At 48.6% G+C, this 17,035-nt stretch overlaps 1 protein-coding gene across 2 annotated transcripts in view; it reads right to left on the reverse strand.

The window, feature by feature from the left end:
• Nucleotides 1-1,825: 1,825 nt before the first annotated feature.
• LOC308478152 (uncharacterized protein) overlaps nt 1,826-17,035 on the reverse strand; it is a 342,007-nt gene continuing 326,797 nt past the window's right edge. For both annotated transcript variants that reach the window (XM_081007529.1, XM_081007528.1), the window contains exon 2: nt 1,826-4,783. In XM_081007529.1, the coding sequence (XP_080863655.1) occupies nt 3,404-4,477 (1,074 nt within the window). In that variant the 5' untranslated portion in view covers nt 4,478-4,783 and the 3' untranslated portion in view covers nt 1,826-3,403. The remainder of the gene's footprint in view (nt 4,784-17,035) is intronic.

A 17,035-nucleotide genomic window follows, 5' to 3' on the forward strand; every position in this document is an offset into this window, starting at 1 on the left:
AAGTGTTTGAAGACATTGGCTCTCGTCCTGCCTCTCAGTCTCCTTTTCTCCAGGCTTATCCCGACCCGACTCCTAATAAGGCTTTGGTCCTAAATTCAGTAATTCTCTCTCAAACAGTCAGAAAGTTGGTGTTTAGCGTGCTCATCCTCTGTGTAGAAATTCAAGGGTCTCAAATATAGAATAGGTAAAGGTAAAGGGACCCCTGACCGTTAGGTCCAGTCGTAGCTGACTCTGGGGTTGCGGCGCTCATCTCGCTTTACTGGCCGAGGGAGCCGGTGTACAGCTTCCGGGTCATGTGGCCAGCAGGACTAAGCCGCTTCTGATGAACCAGAGCAGCACACGGAAACAGCGTTTACCTTCCCGCCGGAGCGGTACCTATTTATCTACTTGCACTTTGACATAGAATCATAGAATCATAGAGTTGGAAGAGACCACAAGGGCCATCAAGTCCAACCCCCTGCCAAGCAGGAAACACCATCAGAGCATTCCTGACATATGGTTGTCAAGCCTCTGCTTAAAGACCTCCAAAGAAGGAGACTCCACCACACTCCTTGGCAGCAAATTCCACTGTCGAACAGCTCTTACTGTCAGGAAGTTCTTCCTAATGTTTAGGTGGAATCTTCTTTCTTGTAGTTTGGATCCATTGCTCCGTGTCCGCTTCTCTGGAGCAGCAGAAAACAACCTTTCTCCCTCCTCTATGTGACATCCTTTTATATATTTGAACATGGCTATCATATCACCCCTTAACCTCCTCTTCTCCAGGCTAAACATGCCCAGCTCCCTTAGCCGTTCCTCATAAGGCATCGTTTCCAGGCCTTTGACCATTTTGGTTGCCCTCCTCTGGACACGTTCCAGTTTGTCAGTGTCCTTCTTGAACTGTGGTGCCCAGAACTGGACACAGTACTCCAGGTCAGGTCTGACCAGAGCAGAATACAGTGGCACTATTACTTCCCTTGATCTAGATGCTATACTCCTATTGATGCAGCCCAGAATTGCATTGGCTTTTTTAGCTGCCGCGTCACACTGTTGGCTCATGTCAAGTTTGTGGTCAACCAAGACTCCTAGATCCTTTTCCCATGTACTGCTCTCAAGCCAGGTGTCCCCCATCTTGTATTTGTGCCTCTCATTTTTTTTGCCCAAGTGCAATACTTTACATTTCTCCCTGTTAAAATTCATCTTGTTTGTTTTGGCCCAGTTCTCTAATCTGTCAAGGTCGTTTTGAAGTGTGATCCTGTCCTCTGGGGTGTTAGCCACCCCTCCCAGTTTGGTGTCATCTGCAAATTTGATCAGGATGCCCTTGGGTCCACCATCCAAGTCGTTGATAAAGATATTGAATAAGACCAGGCCCAAGACAGAACCCTGTGGCACTCCACTAGTCACTCTTCTCCAGGATGAAGAGGAACCATTGATGAGCACCCTTTGGGTTCGGTCAGTCAGCCAGTTACAAATCCACTGAGTGGTAGCATAGTCAAGACCGCATTTTACCAGCTTCTTTACAAGAATATCATGGGGCACCTTATCAAATGCCTTGCTGAAATCAAGGTAGGCTACATCCACTGCGTTCCCTTCATCTACCAGGCTTGTAATTCTGTTAAAAAACGAGATCAGATTAGTCTGACATGACTCATTTTTCAGAAATCCATGCTGACTATTGGTGATCACAGCATTCCTTTCTAGGTGCTCACAGACTGTTTGCTTAATGATCTGCTCCAGAATCTTCCCTGGTATTGATGTCAGACTGACTGGGCGGTAATTATTTGAGTCCTCTCTTTCCCCCTTTTTGAAAATAGGGACAACATTTGCCCTCCTCCAGTCTGCGGGACTTCGCCTGTTCTCCAGGAATTCTCAAAGATGACTGCCAGTGGTTCTGAGATCACATCTGCCAGTTCTTTTAATACTCTTGGATGCAGTTCATCTGGCCCTGGAGACTTGAATACATCTAAACTAGCCAAGTATTCTTGTACTATCTCCTTAGTTATTCTGGGCTGTGTTTCCGCTGCTGAATCATTTGCTCCAAATTCTTCAGGTCGGGCATTGTTTTCTTTATCGGAGAAGACTGAGGCAAAGAAGGCATTGAGGAGTTCAGCCCTTTCTGTGTCCCCTGTTTGCATTTCACCATCTTCTCCTCTGAGTGACCCGAATGTTTCTTTGTTCTTCCTTTTGCTACGAACATACCCATAAAAGCCTTTTTTGTTGCTTTTAACCTCTCTAGCAAGCCTGAGTTCATTCTGTGCTTTAGCTTTTCTGACTTTGTGTCTACACGTGCTGGCTATTTGTTTGAATTCCTCTTTGGTGGTTTCCCCCCTTTTCCATTTTTTGTACACATCCTTTTTTAATCTTAACTCAGTTAAGAGTTCTTTAGATAGCCACCCTGGCTTCTTTAGGCACCTTCCATGTTTCCGTCTCCTTGGTATTGCCTGACGTTGTGCTTTTACTATCTCCCTCTTAACAAACTCCCAGCCATCATGAACTCCCTTTCCTTTTAGTATTACTGTCCATGGGATCTCACCCAGCACTTCCCTAAGTTTTATGAAGTCGGCTTTCTTAAAGTCAAGAAATTGAGTCCTAGTATGCTTGGCTGCTCCTTTCCGCTGCATAGTAAACTTCAGAAGAGCATGATCACTCGCGCCTAATGATCCTTCCACTTCTACCCCACTAACCAGGTCATCAACATTGGTTAGGACCAGATCTAAAATGGCTGTTCCTCTTGTTGCTTCTCCCACTTTCTGGACAATGAAGTTGTCTGCAAGGCCAGTGAGGAATCTGTTTGACCTTATGCTCTTGGCTGAGTTTGACATCCAACAAATATCCGGGTAATTGAAGTCCCCCATTACTACTATCTCCCTTCCTTTTGCATGCTTGGCCATCTGTTCCAGGAAGGCATCATCTATGTCCTCCGTTTGGCTTGGGGATCTATACTAAACTCCCACAATGAGGTCACTGTTATTCTTCTCTCCCTTAATTTTGACCCAAATGCTCTCACTTTGGCTTTGAGGTTCTAAATCTTGGATCTCTTCACAGGTATACACATCCCTGACATATAATGCCACTCCTCCTCCTTTCTTGTCTGGTCTGTTTCTCTGAAATAGATTGTATCCCTCCATTATTACATTCCAATCGTGGGACTTATCCCGCCATGTTTCAGTGATGCCTATTATGTCATATTTAGTTTGCTGTACCAAGAGCTCAAGCTCATCTTGTTTATTTCCCATGCTTTGCGCATTAGTGTACAGACATTGAAGTCCATTAATCATTCCCCCATGTCTCTTATTTAAGGATTTTTTCCTCCCACCACTAGGTCTGCGTGCTGTTTGCTCCATTTGGTCTATGACATTTGGATGATCATCTTCATCAATTGATAGACTCCTACCTTCAGGAGCACTGTCTCCCTCCCCCACATTAGTCAGTTTAAAGCCCTCCTGATGAGGTTTCTGAGATTTTTGGCAAAAACATTCCTCCCAACCGTTGTGAGGTGCAGCCCATCGCTTGCCAGAAGTCCATCTTCAAGAAACTGCAGTCCGTGATCTAAGAATCCAAACCGTTCCTGTTTACACCATTTGCGAAGCCAGCTGTTCACTTCCACTATTTTCCCCTCTCTCCCTGGGCCACGTCGTTCAACTGGGAGGACAGATGAGATCACAATTTGTGCATTTAATTGCTTCAATTTCCTGCCCAGAGCCTCGTAGTCTCTTTTGATCTTCTGGAGGCTATTGCTTGCAGTGTCATTGGTTCCCACATGAACCAAGAGGAAGGGGTATTTGTCAGTGGGTTTTATGATTCCTTGCAGTCGTTCAGTTACATCTTGGATCTTAGCCCCGGGGAGACAGCACACTTCCCGAGACATCTTGTCAGGCCCACAGATCACTGCTTCTGTTCCCCTCAGTAGGGAATCCCCTATCACCACTACACGCCTCCTCTTAGGTTTGGTCGGGGTTCTTCCGTGAGCTGTCCGTTCCAAGGTCGCCTGCACATTCCCTGAGGACTGACTTTGCTGCTCGTCTTCATATACCTGATCGACTGTAATGAGGGAGAGATCCTCAAATGGAGTCTGCTCTTCGTCTTCCATGCTAGGGGAGAGGACCTCAAAGCGATTGTGTATTTCTAAACAATCAGAGCGAACCCTGGGCCTCCTACTTCTTTGAGTCACGTTTCTCCATATATCTGGCTCCTGTGTTGGTGAACTAGCCTCCTTCTCAGGGGAGTCCCCTGTCTCCTCCTTGGTGGAGACGGTGTGCTCTGTTGCTTCCAAGAAGAGCTCCAGCTCTCTAATTCTTTGGAGCGTAGCTACACGTTCCTCCAGTTGCTGGACTTTGTCTTTTAAGAGGGCAATCAACATGCAATTGCTGCAGGTAAAGCTGCCTGCAACCTTTGGCAAGATGGCAAACATTGCGCAGGAACCGCAGGCGACTGCAGCTGTTCCCTCCCCCTCCATCTTGAGAACGTGTTGTTGGGGGTGGCTACAGCGGTCCTTCATCATAAAAAGCGTGAAGACAGGACAAATAACTCCCCCCACAAAAAAACCTAGGTCTCCCCCAACAAACGTTTGAGACTAGCTCCCCTAAATCTAAAAGATGGATCAAACTGCGCGCGCCTAGCGGCGCGCACCGCTGCCCTACAAGCTCTGATAAGCTCCTCCCACAGCTAATCACCTGCCTCAACAGAAACCCTGCCCCCTCTGACCTTTGCACAGGGAGAACAGCTAATCAGCCACAAAGAAACACACACACACAAGAAAACCCTTTTTGCTCCTTCTTCAACTGCTGCCCTGCAAGCTCTTCAACTGCTGCCCTGCAAGCTCAGTTCGTCCTTTCGAACTGCTGGTGGGCAGGAGCAGGGACCGAGCAACAGGAGCTCAACCTGTCGCGGGGATTCGAACCGCCGACCTTCCGATCGGCAAGTCCTAGGCTCTGTGGTTTAACCCACAGCGTCACTCGCATTAATAATTGCACAAGGCAAACACACATACATAAGTATATAAACCACATGTCTAGAGCAGTGCAGGAGAGAAATCCAAAAGCCATCTTGGCTCTCCAAAAGGAGGCAGAAAGCCATCTGGGGAAGTTCCTGAAGGGATTCCTCTCCTAGATCGAGGGACCTCATTGGCCTTAATGGTTGTGGTTTGCCCATTGCAAATGTTTTGTGTAAACTGTGGCTGGAACTAGGTGAAACTTGCTTAATCCTCAGGAGTATCACCCCTTGGCCTGCCTGAGCCACAGGAACCTGGTGTGTGATGTGATTTCTGGCTTTCCAGGCCAAAATGCCAAAGCCAACTGTTATAAGAAAAAAACTGCTCCAAAAAATTGCTCCTTTATCCCTGACGGGGTACCCAAGACCCAAACATTAAAAGCTTCCCTAAACATTAAAAGCTTCCCTAAACAGGATTGCCTTCAGAAAAAATGATGACGCTAGTTATCCAGATCTCTGCAATAGGATACAGACAGGTGAGATAAAAGTACCACCATGAGAAATGAGAGAACAGCAGGTGTGGCCAACTCTGCATTATAAATACGGGGATGAATAATATCTGAATATGTCTGCAAACGTGACAGAAGGCTGGCAACACCAATTCCCAGCATGTCGGAATCAGACAACCACAGTGCTTGGAAATAGGCAGTCAGGTTGTGCATCCATAGCCGTGAGCAGAGGAGGAATGACCGCTGGAAGGGGCACAGAGAGAAGAAACGCCCTGGTGCATCTGCAGCAGCCCAACCAGACACCTTCCTCTGCCCCAGATGCAACAAAACAGGTCTCTCCCATATCGTTCTCTGCAGTCACAGAAGATGCTGCAACCTTAAAATAAAAAAATTCCTTCCAGTAGCACCTTAGAGACCAACTAAGTTTGTTATTGGTATGAGCTTTCGTGTGCATGCACACTTCTTCAGATACCATGTGCATATCAGTGTGGATGCACACGAAAGCTCATACCAATAACAAACTTAGTTGGTCTCTAAGGTGCTACTGGAAGGAATTTTGTTGTTGTTGTTGTTTTGACTACGGCAGACCAACACGGCTGTTGTTGTTTAGTCGTGTCCAACTCTTCGTGACCCCCTGGACCAGAGCACGCCAGGCACTCCTGTCTTTCACGGCCTCCCGCAGTCAAACTCATGCTGGTAGCTTCAAGAACACTGTCCCACCATCTCGTCCTCTGTCGTCCCCTTCTCCTTGTGCCCTCCATCCTTCCCAACATCAGGGTCTTTTCCAGGGAGTCTTCTCTTCTCAGGAGGTGGCCAAAGTCTTGGAGCCTCAGCTTCACAATTTGTCCTTCCAGGGAGCTAGACCTACCTGTAACTAGAACCTTCAAACAGTTTGACCTCAGCCCCAAAAGCGCACTCCTCTGTTGTCTCCCAAGACAGACAGATGCCAACAATCCCAAATTAATTGAGAGACTTGTGAAAGAGACAAATGTGACCTCTCTTTTTTATCCATTCAATAAAAGCCCACCAAACTGAGACAAAAAGATGTTACCTTTGCTTTTCCTTTCAAAAACTGGGTGTACCAGGTCAGTTTTTCATGTCGTGCAATTTCCCATCTATTGCTCCACCACAATTTCTGCTGCTGAACGCGCTCTTGAGACTGACAAGGCAGCATCCAAAAAAGGAATGGAAAGCAAAAGGCCGGTTCTGTGCTGCCACCTGCTGGCTCGAAAACAGCAGAACCTCCTCATTTGAACAACAACAACAAAAAAGACTCCTAAAACATTGAGACGACACAATAAATGCGATGAGGACACTTGTACATCGGCGAGTGGAGCTGGAGAAGTTGCTTACTCTTGGGTTTCAGCCACAAGATCATGTCACGCTGAAGACACCCCAGGGTTCCCAGGCTTCACAGATCAATGGAAAGGGTTTGCCAACCCCTGGAACACAATGTGGGTCCATCGCCTTAGGAAGCCCGTAGCAGAATGAGAGCAGCACAGGGGACACACCGGGAAAGTAAGGGTAACACAGAAGAGCAGAGGCAGGCATGAACTTCTCCCTCTGGCCAGTGGTGAATAAACAGGACATTTTCAACCTGGAGACAGTTTTCTTATCTGCTTCCCTTGCAGTAGACATGCAGCAAAGGTCCAGGTCCAGAACCATAATAGTGGTTTTTTAAAGCAACAACAACAACCCAGAAACAACTATTTTCTTGTAATTGCTGACGAGATGCATCACCATCAAATCTGTGATGGCCTGGGACTCGGAACCAGAGGAGTCTCAGTCTGCACCAGATCCTTTGCCTGAGGCATCATCTGAACCAAGTCTGGGGCCTGATCCTGAAGAGTCCCAGTCTGCACAGTTTCCCCTGCAACAAGCACCAGCTGGGCCGAGTCTGGGGCCTGAGCCTGCCCTGGCTCCAGATGCGGGGAAGACCTCCTTGCCTCCAGCTGGGCCATCACTTACAGCTGCTCCACTACCAGTTGGGTCAGGGGAGGCTGAGGCGGCCCCTGAGTCTAGTCACCCACCGACGTCTCCCGAGCTGCAGAGACTGAGGTCTGAGAGAAGGAGAGACCTGAGTACTCGCAGGAGGAGTGCTTGGCTTTGGGCGAGACAGGGAGGTGAGTTGCCGGGGGATCAGGACTGGCCGTTACCCTGACAAAGATAAAAGGCTGTCGGACCCTGTCCCAGGTTGCGGGAGCAACATTGCTGTAAGCCGGATCCTGCGCCTGTCCTTGCCTGGTTTCCTGCCTCATGTCCTGCCTTGACCCTGCCGGACTGACTCCTAGCAGAACCTTTGGATTCTGGTCCGGTCCTGGACCACGTTTCATGAGTTATTTGAAAGCAAATAAATAAATAATTTAAGAATAAATTTTATTTGTATCCCGCCCTCCCCGGCCAAAGCTGGGCTCAGAGCTGCTAACATCATATAAATAAGACAATGTGCATAATACAAGCGATCAATCAATTAAGATACATCCCACAAGAAGAAGAGGAAGAAGAGTTTGGATTTGATATCCCGCCTTTCACTCCCTTTAAGGAGTCTCAAAGCGGCTAACATTCTCCTTTCCCTTCCTCCCCCACAACAAGCACTCTGTGAGGTGAGTGGGGCTGAGAGACTTCAAGGAAGTGTGACTGGCCCAAGGTCACCCAGCAGCTGCATGTGGAGGAGCGGAGATGCGAACCCGGTTCCCCAGATTACAAGACTACCACTCTCAACCACTACACCACACTGGCTCAATCAATTCAAACAATTAAAATTAAAACTGGACAAGTGGCAATCTTCAGGTTAAAATTGAAAGCGGTTAATACTCACCAAGACCAACTGTTTCCACTGATATTATATAAATAAGGATGGTTAGGAGTGCATCCTTAAGGATTTGAGCTCCTTTGCTGTGAGTGAGATTGCATTGTGTAGGACCAGGGCTGAGGTTCTTGTGAGCTTCCATCTCCAGCTGCGAGGTTTTGCTAGGCAAGGCAAGAACACGTGGCTCTCACCTCCGGAAATGTGTGTGATCTCTGATGTTCACCGATGTGTCCTTGAGATTAAAAGCTTTGAAAATGACTTGTTCCTCATTATGTTAACCTTCCATGAACAAGAAACCATGTTCCATAATGGATCTGCCCACCTCCCTGTTCCCATTAGGGCTGGCACAAAACAGGAGGATTCTGAGATAAGAGGCAAACTTTGTTCTGTCTGGAGTAGCAGAGAGGGGCGTGGGTCTCTGGTGTGAACTCTAATGGTCCCGCAACGGCACGTGGATTGGAAGGGAAAATGGCCCATGCTCAATTGCGCAGGAAACATGTGCTCTGAGCACATAGGAAACAGTTGGAGTTTCTGAAGGATGGGGAGGAAAACAAAAGCCTCTTGCAACCTTTGCAAACCTCAGCTACTTCTCCGTGAGACATGAGATCACTGGAGCGGCTCACAAGATAATGAAGGGGGGAAATGGTGGTTTTCTGATCGGGAACTGCAATACACCTCCTTTTAATGATACAGTAACGGGATGAAATGTGAGAAATTTTTTTTGGCAGAGAACAGAAATAGAGATTAATCAATCTAAGGGTCATATCTTTTCCAATGGTTGTCCTGATACACTGAGAAAGAACAGAAATTGTAAACTTCTGTTTTTAAAGTTTGATTTTTTAAAAAAAAAAAGATTATAGATGGGCAAACTTTTTCTGTTCAAGGGCCACATTCCCTCGTGAGCAACCTTCTGAGGGCCACATTCCTGTGGTGGGAGGGGCCAGAGACAAGAGTGGGCGGAGCAATGGACGCAACTCTTGCCTCTGGTTTTTTTTAATAATGTATTTTTATTAAAGATTTTCTTGGTTTACAAAGGTATGTGCAATGCCTCTCTCTCGTATTTTTTCCCCACATAACAATTTTTTATTTTTATTTTTTACAAGTCAGTTTCATTTGTTGAGACGTTAGGAAGAAAAGGGGGAAGGAGGTGGAGGGAGGAAAGATGGGTGGGGGTGGGGTCGGGTGGCGATGTTTCTATTTTACTTGATATATGTGGGGTTTGGTGTCAGCGTTGCTTGTGCAGGTTCTTTGCTGTTCACTTGTGCTCCTTTGGTGGTGAGAGAGGTTGGGGTTGGCCCAGGGTGTGGCTGTTCATTTGTGGTTGGCTGTGGTGGTCTTTGTTTTCATGTGTGTGTGAGTGAGGTGGGTGGGTGTTTTGGATCAGGTTAGCCATATTGATTCGTATGCTGTTGGTGGATTTTTGTCGTTGTCTTGTTGGGCTGTGTATGTGTTATGTACTGAGTTGAATAGGATCCAAAAGGCAGCAGTCTGATTGGTCCTAGAACAATTCAGCAGTCTGATTGGTCCGCAGGAGCCACCCAATCCAGCTCCAGAGGGAAGCGAATCCGCAACCTGATTGGCCTACAGGAGAATCCCGGAATTAGCCAATCACGTGCGGCCCATTGTGTAAATAATGTATATAAAGCAGATATTTTGGGGGAACTTTCATTCCTCACTACTATGAGCATGAAATCCACTCTCGACTCTGAGTATATTTCAGTATGTGATAAAGGGGAGCCATACCAGGGTGAAGGCATCTTCTTCTATTTGTCCCCGTGTCAGTTTCAGTTTACTGGTTAATTTTTCTAGTAGGGCTGTTTCCCATACTATTTGGTACCACTGGTCCATGCTTACTCCTGACAGGTCTCTCCAGTGTCTGGTTATGATGTTTCTGGCTGCTGAGAGCAGGTGGGTTATGAGTTCTTTGTGGTGTAAGTGGGCATTGTTGTCTTGGAAGATGTTTAGTAGGGCCAACTCTGCATTGCCTCTGTAATGCAGGACTGCATTCCAGCCACAGAAAAGCCAGAGGTTTCTGCCACCACAACCCACCTAGGGACTTTCCAACCTCCTTCCAGGCAAGCAGGAGACATTATCACAATTTGGGGGTACACTCCAGGCACACAAAAACACTCAAGGAGGTCCACAGCAGGACGAGTGATGGGTACAGGGAGATGGTTGTGGCCAAGGAAGGCCAATTCGTCTTGGAGCTGAGTCTACAAACTGACCTCCTGGCTACAACAGCCTCATTTTCATCCTGGCTGCTCACTGCCTGGTTTTGTGTGACAACTCGCCTGATGAAGAGTTCGACACAACTTGAAAGCTTGCACCACATTTGTGGCCTTTAGGTTAAACTAAGAAAATGATGTATGGAAGTGAGAGCTGGACCATAAAGAAGGCTGATCGCCAAAGAATTGATGCTTTTGAATTATGGTGCTGGAGGAGACTCTTGAGAGTCCCATGGACTGCAAGAAGATCAAACCTCTCCATTCTGAAGGAAATCAGCCCTGAGTGCTCCCTGGAAGGACCGATCCTGAAGCTGAGGCTCCAAGTCTTTGGCCCCCTCATGAGAAGAGAAGACTCCCTGGAAAAGACCCTGATGTTGGGAAAGATGGAGGGCAGAAGGAGAAGGGGACAACAGAGGAGGAGATGGTGGGACAGTGTTCTCGAAGCTACCAGCATGAGTTTGACCAAACTGCGGGAGGCAGTGGAAGACAGGAGTGCCTGGCGTGCTCTGGTCCAGGGGGTCAGGAAGAGGAGGACACGACTAAACGACTAAACAGCAACAACAAGAAACTGGCGCTGTGGTCTAAACCACTGAGCCTCTTGGGTTGCCGATCATAAGGTCGGCGGTTTGAATCCCCGCAACAGGGTGAGCTCCCGTTGCTCAGTCCCTGCTCCTGCCAACCTAGCAGTTTGAAAGCACGTCAAAGTGCAAGTAGATAAATAGGTACCGCTCCGGCGGGAAGGTAAACGGCGTTTCCGTGCGCTGCTCTGGTTCACTAGAAGCAGCTTAGTCATACTGGCCACATGACCCGGAAGCTGTACGCCGGCTCCCTCAGCCAGTAAAGTGAGATGAGCACCGCAACCCCAGAATCGTCTGCAACAGGACTTAACTCTCAGGGGTCATTTACCTTTACCTTTAAGAAAGGTATTGCCCACCTGTGGATTTTAGGAGTGTGTGTGTATTCTTATGGACCGAGGCAGCTAAGCCTGGTTTTCCTTGAGCTCCAGCCCCAGGGATCACAGCCCCAGATCCCTTCCTTGCTCAGTTGCTACCAGCTGAGACCTCAGCAGTGCGTGGTCAAGCAAGAATGGTTTGCCTTCATCTAGTGAGTCACATTTTCCACTGGATTTGTGCAGTTTGGATCGATCCTTTCGGAGCCCCTTCTGCAGTCGCTTTCTGTTTTTACCACTCTGAATAGTGGTCGCTCTTGCCTTTTCAAAGGCTGTGATCCTGCGACCGACATGCTTCTCTGCCTTTCTCTCTTCCCCATGAAAGAAAGAAAGAAAGCCACCTCTGGACTCCAGCCAGGCTGAAGGCCTGTGAAGGCGGCAGCAGCTCAGTCCCTGAGCAACATGCATAATTCATCCAGCAGCAAGTGGCAGCTTTGCTCCTGGGGCTTTTCCAAGACCCTCCATACGGGAGGCACCAGGCACCAGTTTCGGCACTTTGGCTGAGATGCATGAGGCCTGCAAAGTGGGTTTTGCCAGCAAGGTTTCTGGGCAGATCCTCCTTGCTTCTGGCATGAGGTGGAGTCACGGCTGAATTAATTGCCTGGAGCGAACGACTGAATGACAACAGGCACTCATTTCTCCGTGTTGCTGGAGCTCAAGCTGTGCCAGGAAGCTCTGCATCCTTTAATGCCAGAGGTAGGAAGAGAAGGTAAAATAGGAGAGAATGAGAGAGAGAGAGAGAGAGAGAGAGAGAGAGAGAGAGAGGAGCAGGCGGACTATGAGAGACGTGGATGAAAAAGAATGAATATGAATTCAAGGAAGGGCCCTAGCCAGCCTTTCTCAACCTGTGGGTCCCCAGATGTTGTTGGACTACAACTCCCATCACCCCTAGCTAGCAAGGCCAGAACTCAGGGATGATGGGAGTTGTAGTCCAGCAACCTCTGGGGACCCAGACCCATCAAAATTTGTTTACAAACTTGCACAAGAACTCAATAACAGGTCTGATTTCTGAACAGCTTTGCTGACCTTGTGAAAATGACCTAGCACACGGATTTATATCTCTAAGATTCTGCAGATTTTGGCTGTGAACTAGGGCCCCACAAAAAAATTTCCAAGTTGGGCCCTAGAGTTTCAAATTGGGGCCCACTGGCTGGCCCTGAGTCTCATAGTTGCTGGGCCCTGGTTGCCCTGCCCTGGCATGAAGTCTTGGGTTTGCAATTTGGAGAGAGGAGAGACTGCCCACTGGGGGGCAGGCAGACTGGGGAGGCCCCCTAGATTTAGAGGCCATAGGCTTCAGCCTACTTAGCCTATACAGAAATCCGACACTTCCAGGGGCACTGCCTTTACCCTTTGCAGAGATGTTCACACCTTGGCTAGAGATGAATTAGGAAAAGGTGGAGATATAAGCTTTAAAGTCACCTCTCAAAAGAGGAAGACAGAAACAGAAGAGCACATCTAGCAGAGTTCCCAAAAGCTGTGGGGGGGGGGATGGGGGGAGGGAAAAGGAGAGGACAGTAAGTTAAGAGGTTTGCTGGGGAGGAACTAAAAGGACTGCTGCAACTTGTCTTCCATCTGCTTTGCCAGCTAGCGATGGAATGGGGACCGTCAGGGGCTACCTGCTGGACTACATCTGGACTACCTAACTACAACTAATCCAGAATGCGGCAGCTAGACTGGGGACTGGGAGTGGCCGCTGAGACCACATAACACCGGTCTTGAAAGACCTACATTGGCTCCCAATACGTTTCCGAGCACAATTCAAAGTGTTGGTGCTGACCTTGAAAGCCCTAAATAGCCTTTGTCCAGTATACCTGAAGGAGCGTCTCCACCCCCATCATGCTGCCCGGACGCTGAGGTCCAGCGCCGAGGGCCTTCTGGTGGTTCCCTCATTGCGAGAAGTGAGGTTACAGGGAACCAGACAGAGGGCCTTCTTGGTAGTGGCACCCGCACTGTGGAACGCTCTCCCACCAGATGTCAAAGCGATAAACAACTACCTGACATTCAGAAGACATCTTAAGGCAGCCCTGTTCAGGGAATGTGTGATAATGTGTGATATTTTAGTGTATTTTTGGTTTCTGTGGAAGCCGCCCAGAGTGGCTGGAGAAACCCAGCCAGATGGGCAGGGTACAAATAATAAATATTATTATTATTATTATTATTATTATTATTATTATTATTATCATTCCAGAAATGTAAAAGCAAGTCCCCCTCACTGCATTTGTTTTCTGCATTATTATGTAAGATATTTCTCTCAGTTTTATCATTAAGATAGTTGGCCAGGCATCCCCATAGCCAATCAGTTACGGTAGGGGGACCTCTATTTTCCCATCTTGGTGCAATGCAGTGTTTTGCTGTTGGTTGCATTGTAGTAATCGGCTGTAAATCAGTATTAATGACCTTGGGAAAGAGAGCATTCTTATTCAAATCTCTGCTCCATCAATGAGCCGGGAGGGGAAGTGGGTGGGGAGGGGGAGGCTCAGGGGGAAAGGGGGCGAGGATGAAAAGAGGCTGAATGGAACCCAGCCAGGTTCTCATTGTGCCAATTGAGAACAGGACAAAGGAGCCGCTGACCAGCCAGATCTGCCTGGTCAGCCGAGGGAGGCCTAAATCCACCTTCTGTGCTGAGTTCCTTTCAATGGGCTGAAGGAGGCGGCTTGCAACTGACTTGGAGTTAGATGTGTTGGAATGGGAGATGGAGGCTCCGCTGCCAGCGCCAAGCGTGTGGATGGACCCAAGTGCGCAGAGAAGAAAGCAGCCACCCCCCCCCGCCACCGTGGACGATAAGGTAACCAGCTTGGCAAGGGTGCCATCTGAACACGTGCCTGGCTCTCCCAGTTGCAGCTTGGATCCTGTCCACCAGGCTGCGAGCTAAACATCTCCAGGTCTCTTCCCCGTTCCTCGCAAGGCCTTGTTTCCAGGCCCTTGGTCGCTGTAATAATAAAATTTAAGGTCTTCTATATATAATAAATGTTCATAAGTGTACCAACCAAGCACGTACATAGATCAGCACAGGAAGTCTGACCTGAAACCATTTTGACTCCCCAACTGACAAATGTTTTCTCTGAAAGGAGGGAGGAGGTGAAAAAACCTTGTTACAGGAATTTAGAAATCAGCATTTCAAAGATTGACAGACTACCAGGAAAGGCAATCAGATAAGGCATTATCAGATAACCTGGCAGGCAGGAAAAACAACATTCAAATTTCTGTTGTAGACCACCTTTTCTGTGATGTAGGTATGATGTTTGTGGGGGGTAGTCTTGGGTTACACCCCTTCTGTGATGTATGTATGATGTATGGAGGGGTGGTCTGGAGCTCCAGGGCAGGGAATTTAAAATGTCTATATAAGGGCGGGCACACCTTTGTTCTGGGTCCTCCTCCTCTCTCCTCCATGTGGGGAGCACCCTGTTGCAACAGATCAATAAAGATCAGGCTTACTAGCTGCCTTGCTTCTCAATATTCTCTGGTTGGCCTCTGTTATTTTCTCCTACCAATAGGGAACCCACTTCAGGACTCTATACGGGCTCTTGGGTACCTCATAAGGGAAAAAGGGCAGATTTTGTTTACAACAGTCGCCTTCCTCACCTTCCAGCCTGTCAACATCCTTCTTGAACTGAGGTGCCCACAACTAGACATGGTATTCTAGGTGTCGACTGACCAAGGCAGAAGGGGAGCAGTTCTCATACTTCCCTTGATCAGGACGCTGGACTTACGTCGATGCAGCCTGGAATTGCATGGGCTTTTTGGCTGCTGTGTCACGCTGTTGACACGTCTGCTGTGGCATCGCCCCCAGTGCTGGCCCACCCATAAGGCAGCGGGAAGCAGCTGCCTCCGTGGGCAGAATTGCAAGAGGCCTCATCCCTGCCCCACTGCTGCCACAGAGCAACCCAGGAAAGGGAGGCTGCGGCTGGGGAAGAGCGGCACCACTTTCTGCCAGCCAGCTTCGCTGCCTGTCTCCCCAACCCCAGGAATGCTTTCCCTCTTCCCAAGTCAGTGAGAGGGGAGGCCTTCCACCGCTCAGCTCTGCCACCAAGTGGGAAGGGAGATTCGGCACAGGTGTGTTACGGAAATGACGGGGGGGGGGTGTCGCCCACATCTTTAAAGTTGTTACTAATATTATGCCTCTGTGTATCCTTTTGACTTGACAGCTCAGGGAAGATACCCAGCTTTATAAATTCGTAGGAAATCCATACTTTAGCCGACTCTCCTCATTCCAGTGCCATTTTAACCCTTGCAGAAAGGTGAATTTGGGCTCCACCTCCCTCCACGAACCCAGAAGCGGGAAGTCACGCAGGCAGCAGGAACAGGGCATCCCGCCATAATTCCCCAAGTGTGAGAGCACAGACACAGCCCCCCACCCAGGGAGTGACCAAGGGGGCAACACTAGACATCCCCAGAGGCAGTTGAGCAAGTCCGGTGTTCTGAAAGCCCATCTCCAGACAAGTCCTGAGGGCAAGGATAGGTAAAGAGTTTTATTGTTCTTTTGGTGATGGGAACTTAAGAGGTGTTGGGAAAGGGGTCTGATAAAGTGACCTCATGTTGGATTTGTGTAACCCTTGTAGACTCCTCCCCACTTGTGACATGCCGGTGATGTAGTGATGATGTATCAGTGCTGCCTCTCAAAGTGTATTCTGGGGGAAAGAGGGAAGTTTTAAAAGAGGAGGTCACCTCATGCTCGGGGTTCTCACTCCTGGGGGGACCTGTTGTGCAACAATAAATATCATGTTCTATTGACCACAGTTTAGCTCCAGATTACTTGGCTGGAGCTTCCTTCTTTTACTGACCGCATGGACCCGCGGGGGACTTGCACCCCAATGAGCTGGGCACTTGAGTAGTCTCTCACCCCAGAATTGCTTTCCTTAACGGGGGTCTCCTTAAAAAGCCCGGTGGGGTGGCAAGGCTTTGCTTGAGAAGAAGCCTTTCCAGAGCCTCATGCCCTCGGCCAGCCTGGAGGCGGCAGTGGGATGATTTGCCCCAGACACTGAAATGTCATGGGCTGCCCCTGGTCACACTGCTGGCTCACTTGTGGGAAACATGAAGCGTGGCTCAAGCACAGCTGCCCAGGGCTGGTTTGTTGTTGTTCTTGTTGTTGTTTGGTCATTTAGTCATGTCCGACTCTTCGTGACCCCCTGGACCAGAGCACGCCAGGCTCTCCTGTCTTCCACTGCCTCCCTCATGCTGGTAGCTTCGAGAACACTGTCCCACCACCTCGTCCTCTGTCGTCCCCTTCTCCTTGTGCCCTCCATCTTTCCCAACATCAGGATCTTTTCCAGGGAGTCTTCTCTTCTCCTGAGGTGGCCAAAGTCTTGGAGCCTCAGGTTCAGGATCTGTCCTTCCAGGGAGCACTCAGGGCTGATTTCCTTCAGAATGGAGAGGTTTGATCTTCTTGCAGTCCATGGGACTCTCAAGAGTCTCCTCCAGCACCAGAATTCAAAACCATCAATTCTTCGGCGATCAGCCTTCTTTATGGTTATTCAATAGGACGTCCCTATTTTAATCAGAGAAATGTTGGAGGGTATGGAATCCTAGATCAGGCGTGAGTTTGACCAAACTGCGGGAGGCAGTGGAAGACAGGAGTGCCTGGCGTGCTCTGGTCCAGGGGGTCACGAAGAGTCGGACACAACTAAACAACAACATTGAA

Source organism: Podarcis pityusensis (assembly GCF_964106645.2).
Source record: "Podarcis pityusensis genome assembly, chromosome: 5".
Classification (NCBI taxonomy): domain Eukaryota; kingdom Metazoa; phylum Chordata; class Lepidosauria; order Squamata; family Lacertidae; genus Podarcis; species Podarcis pityusensis.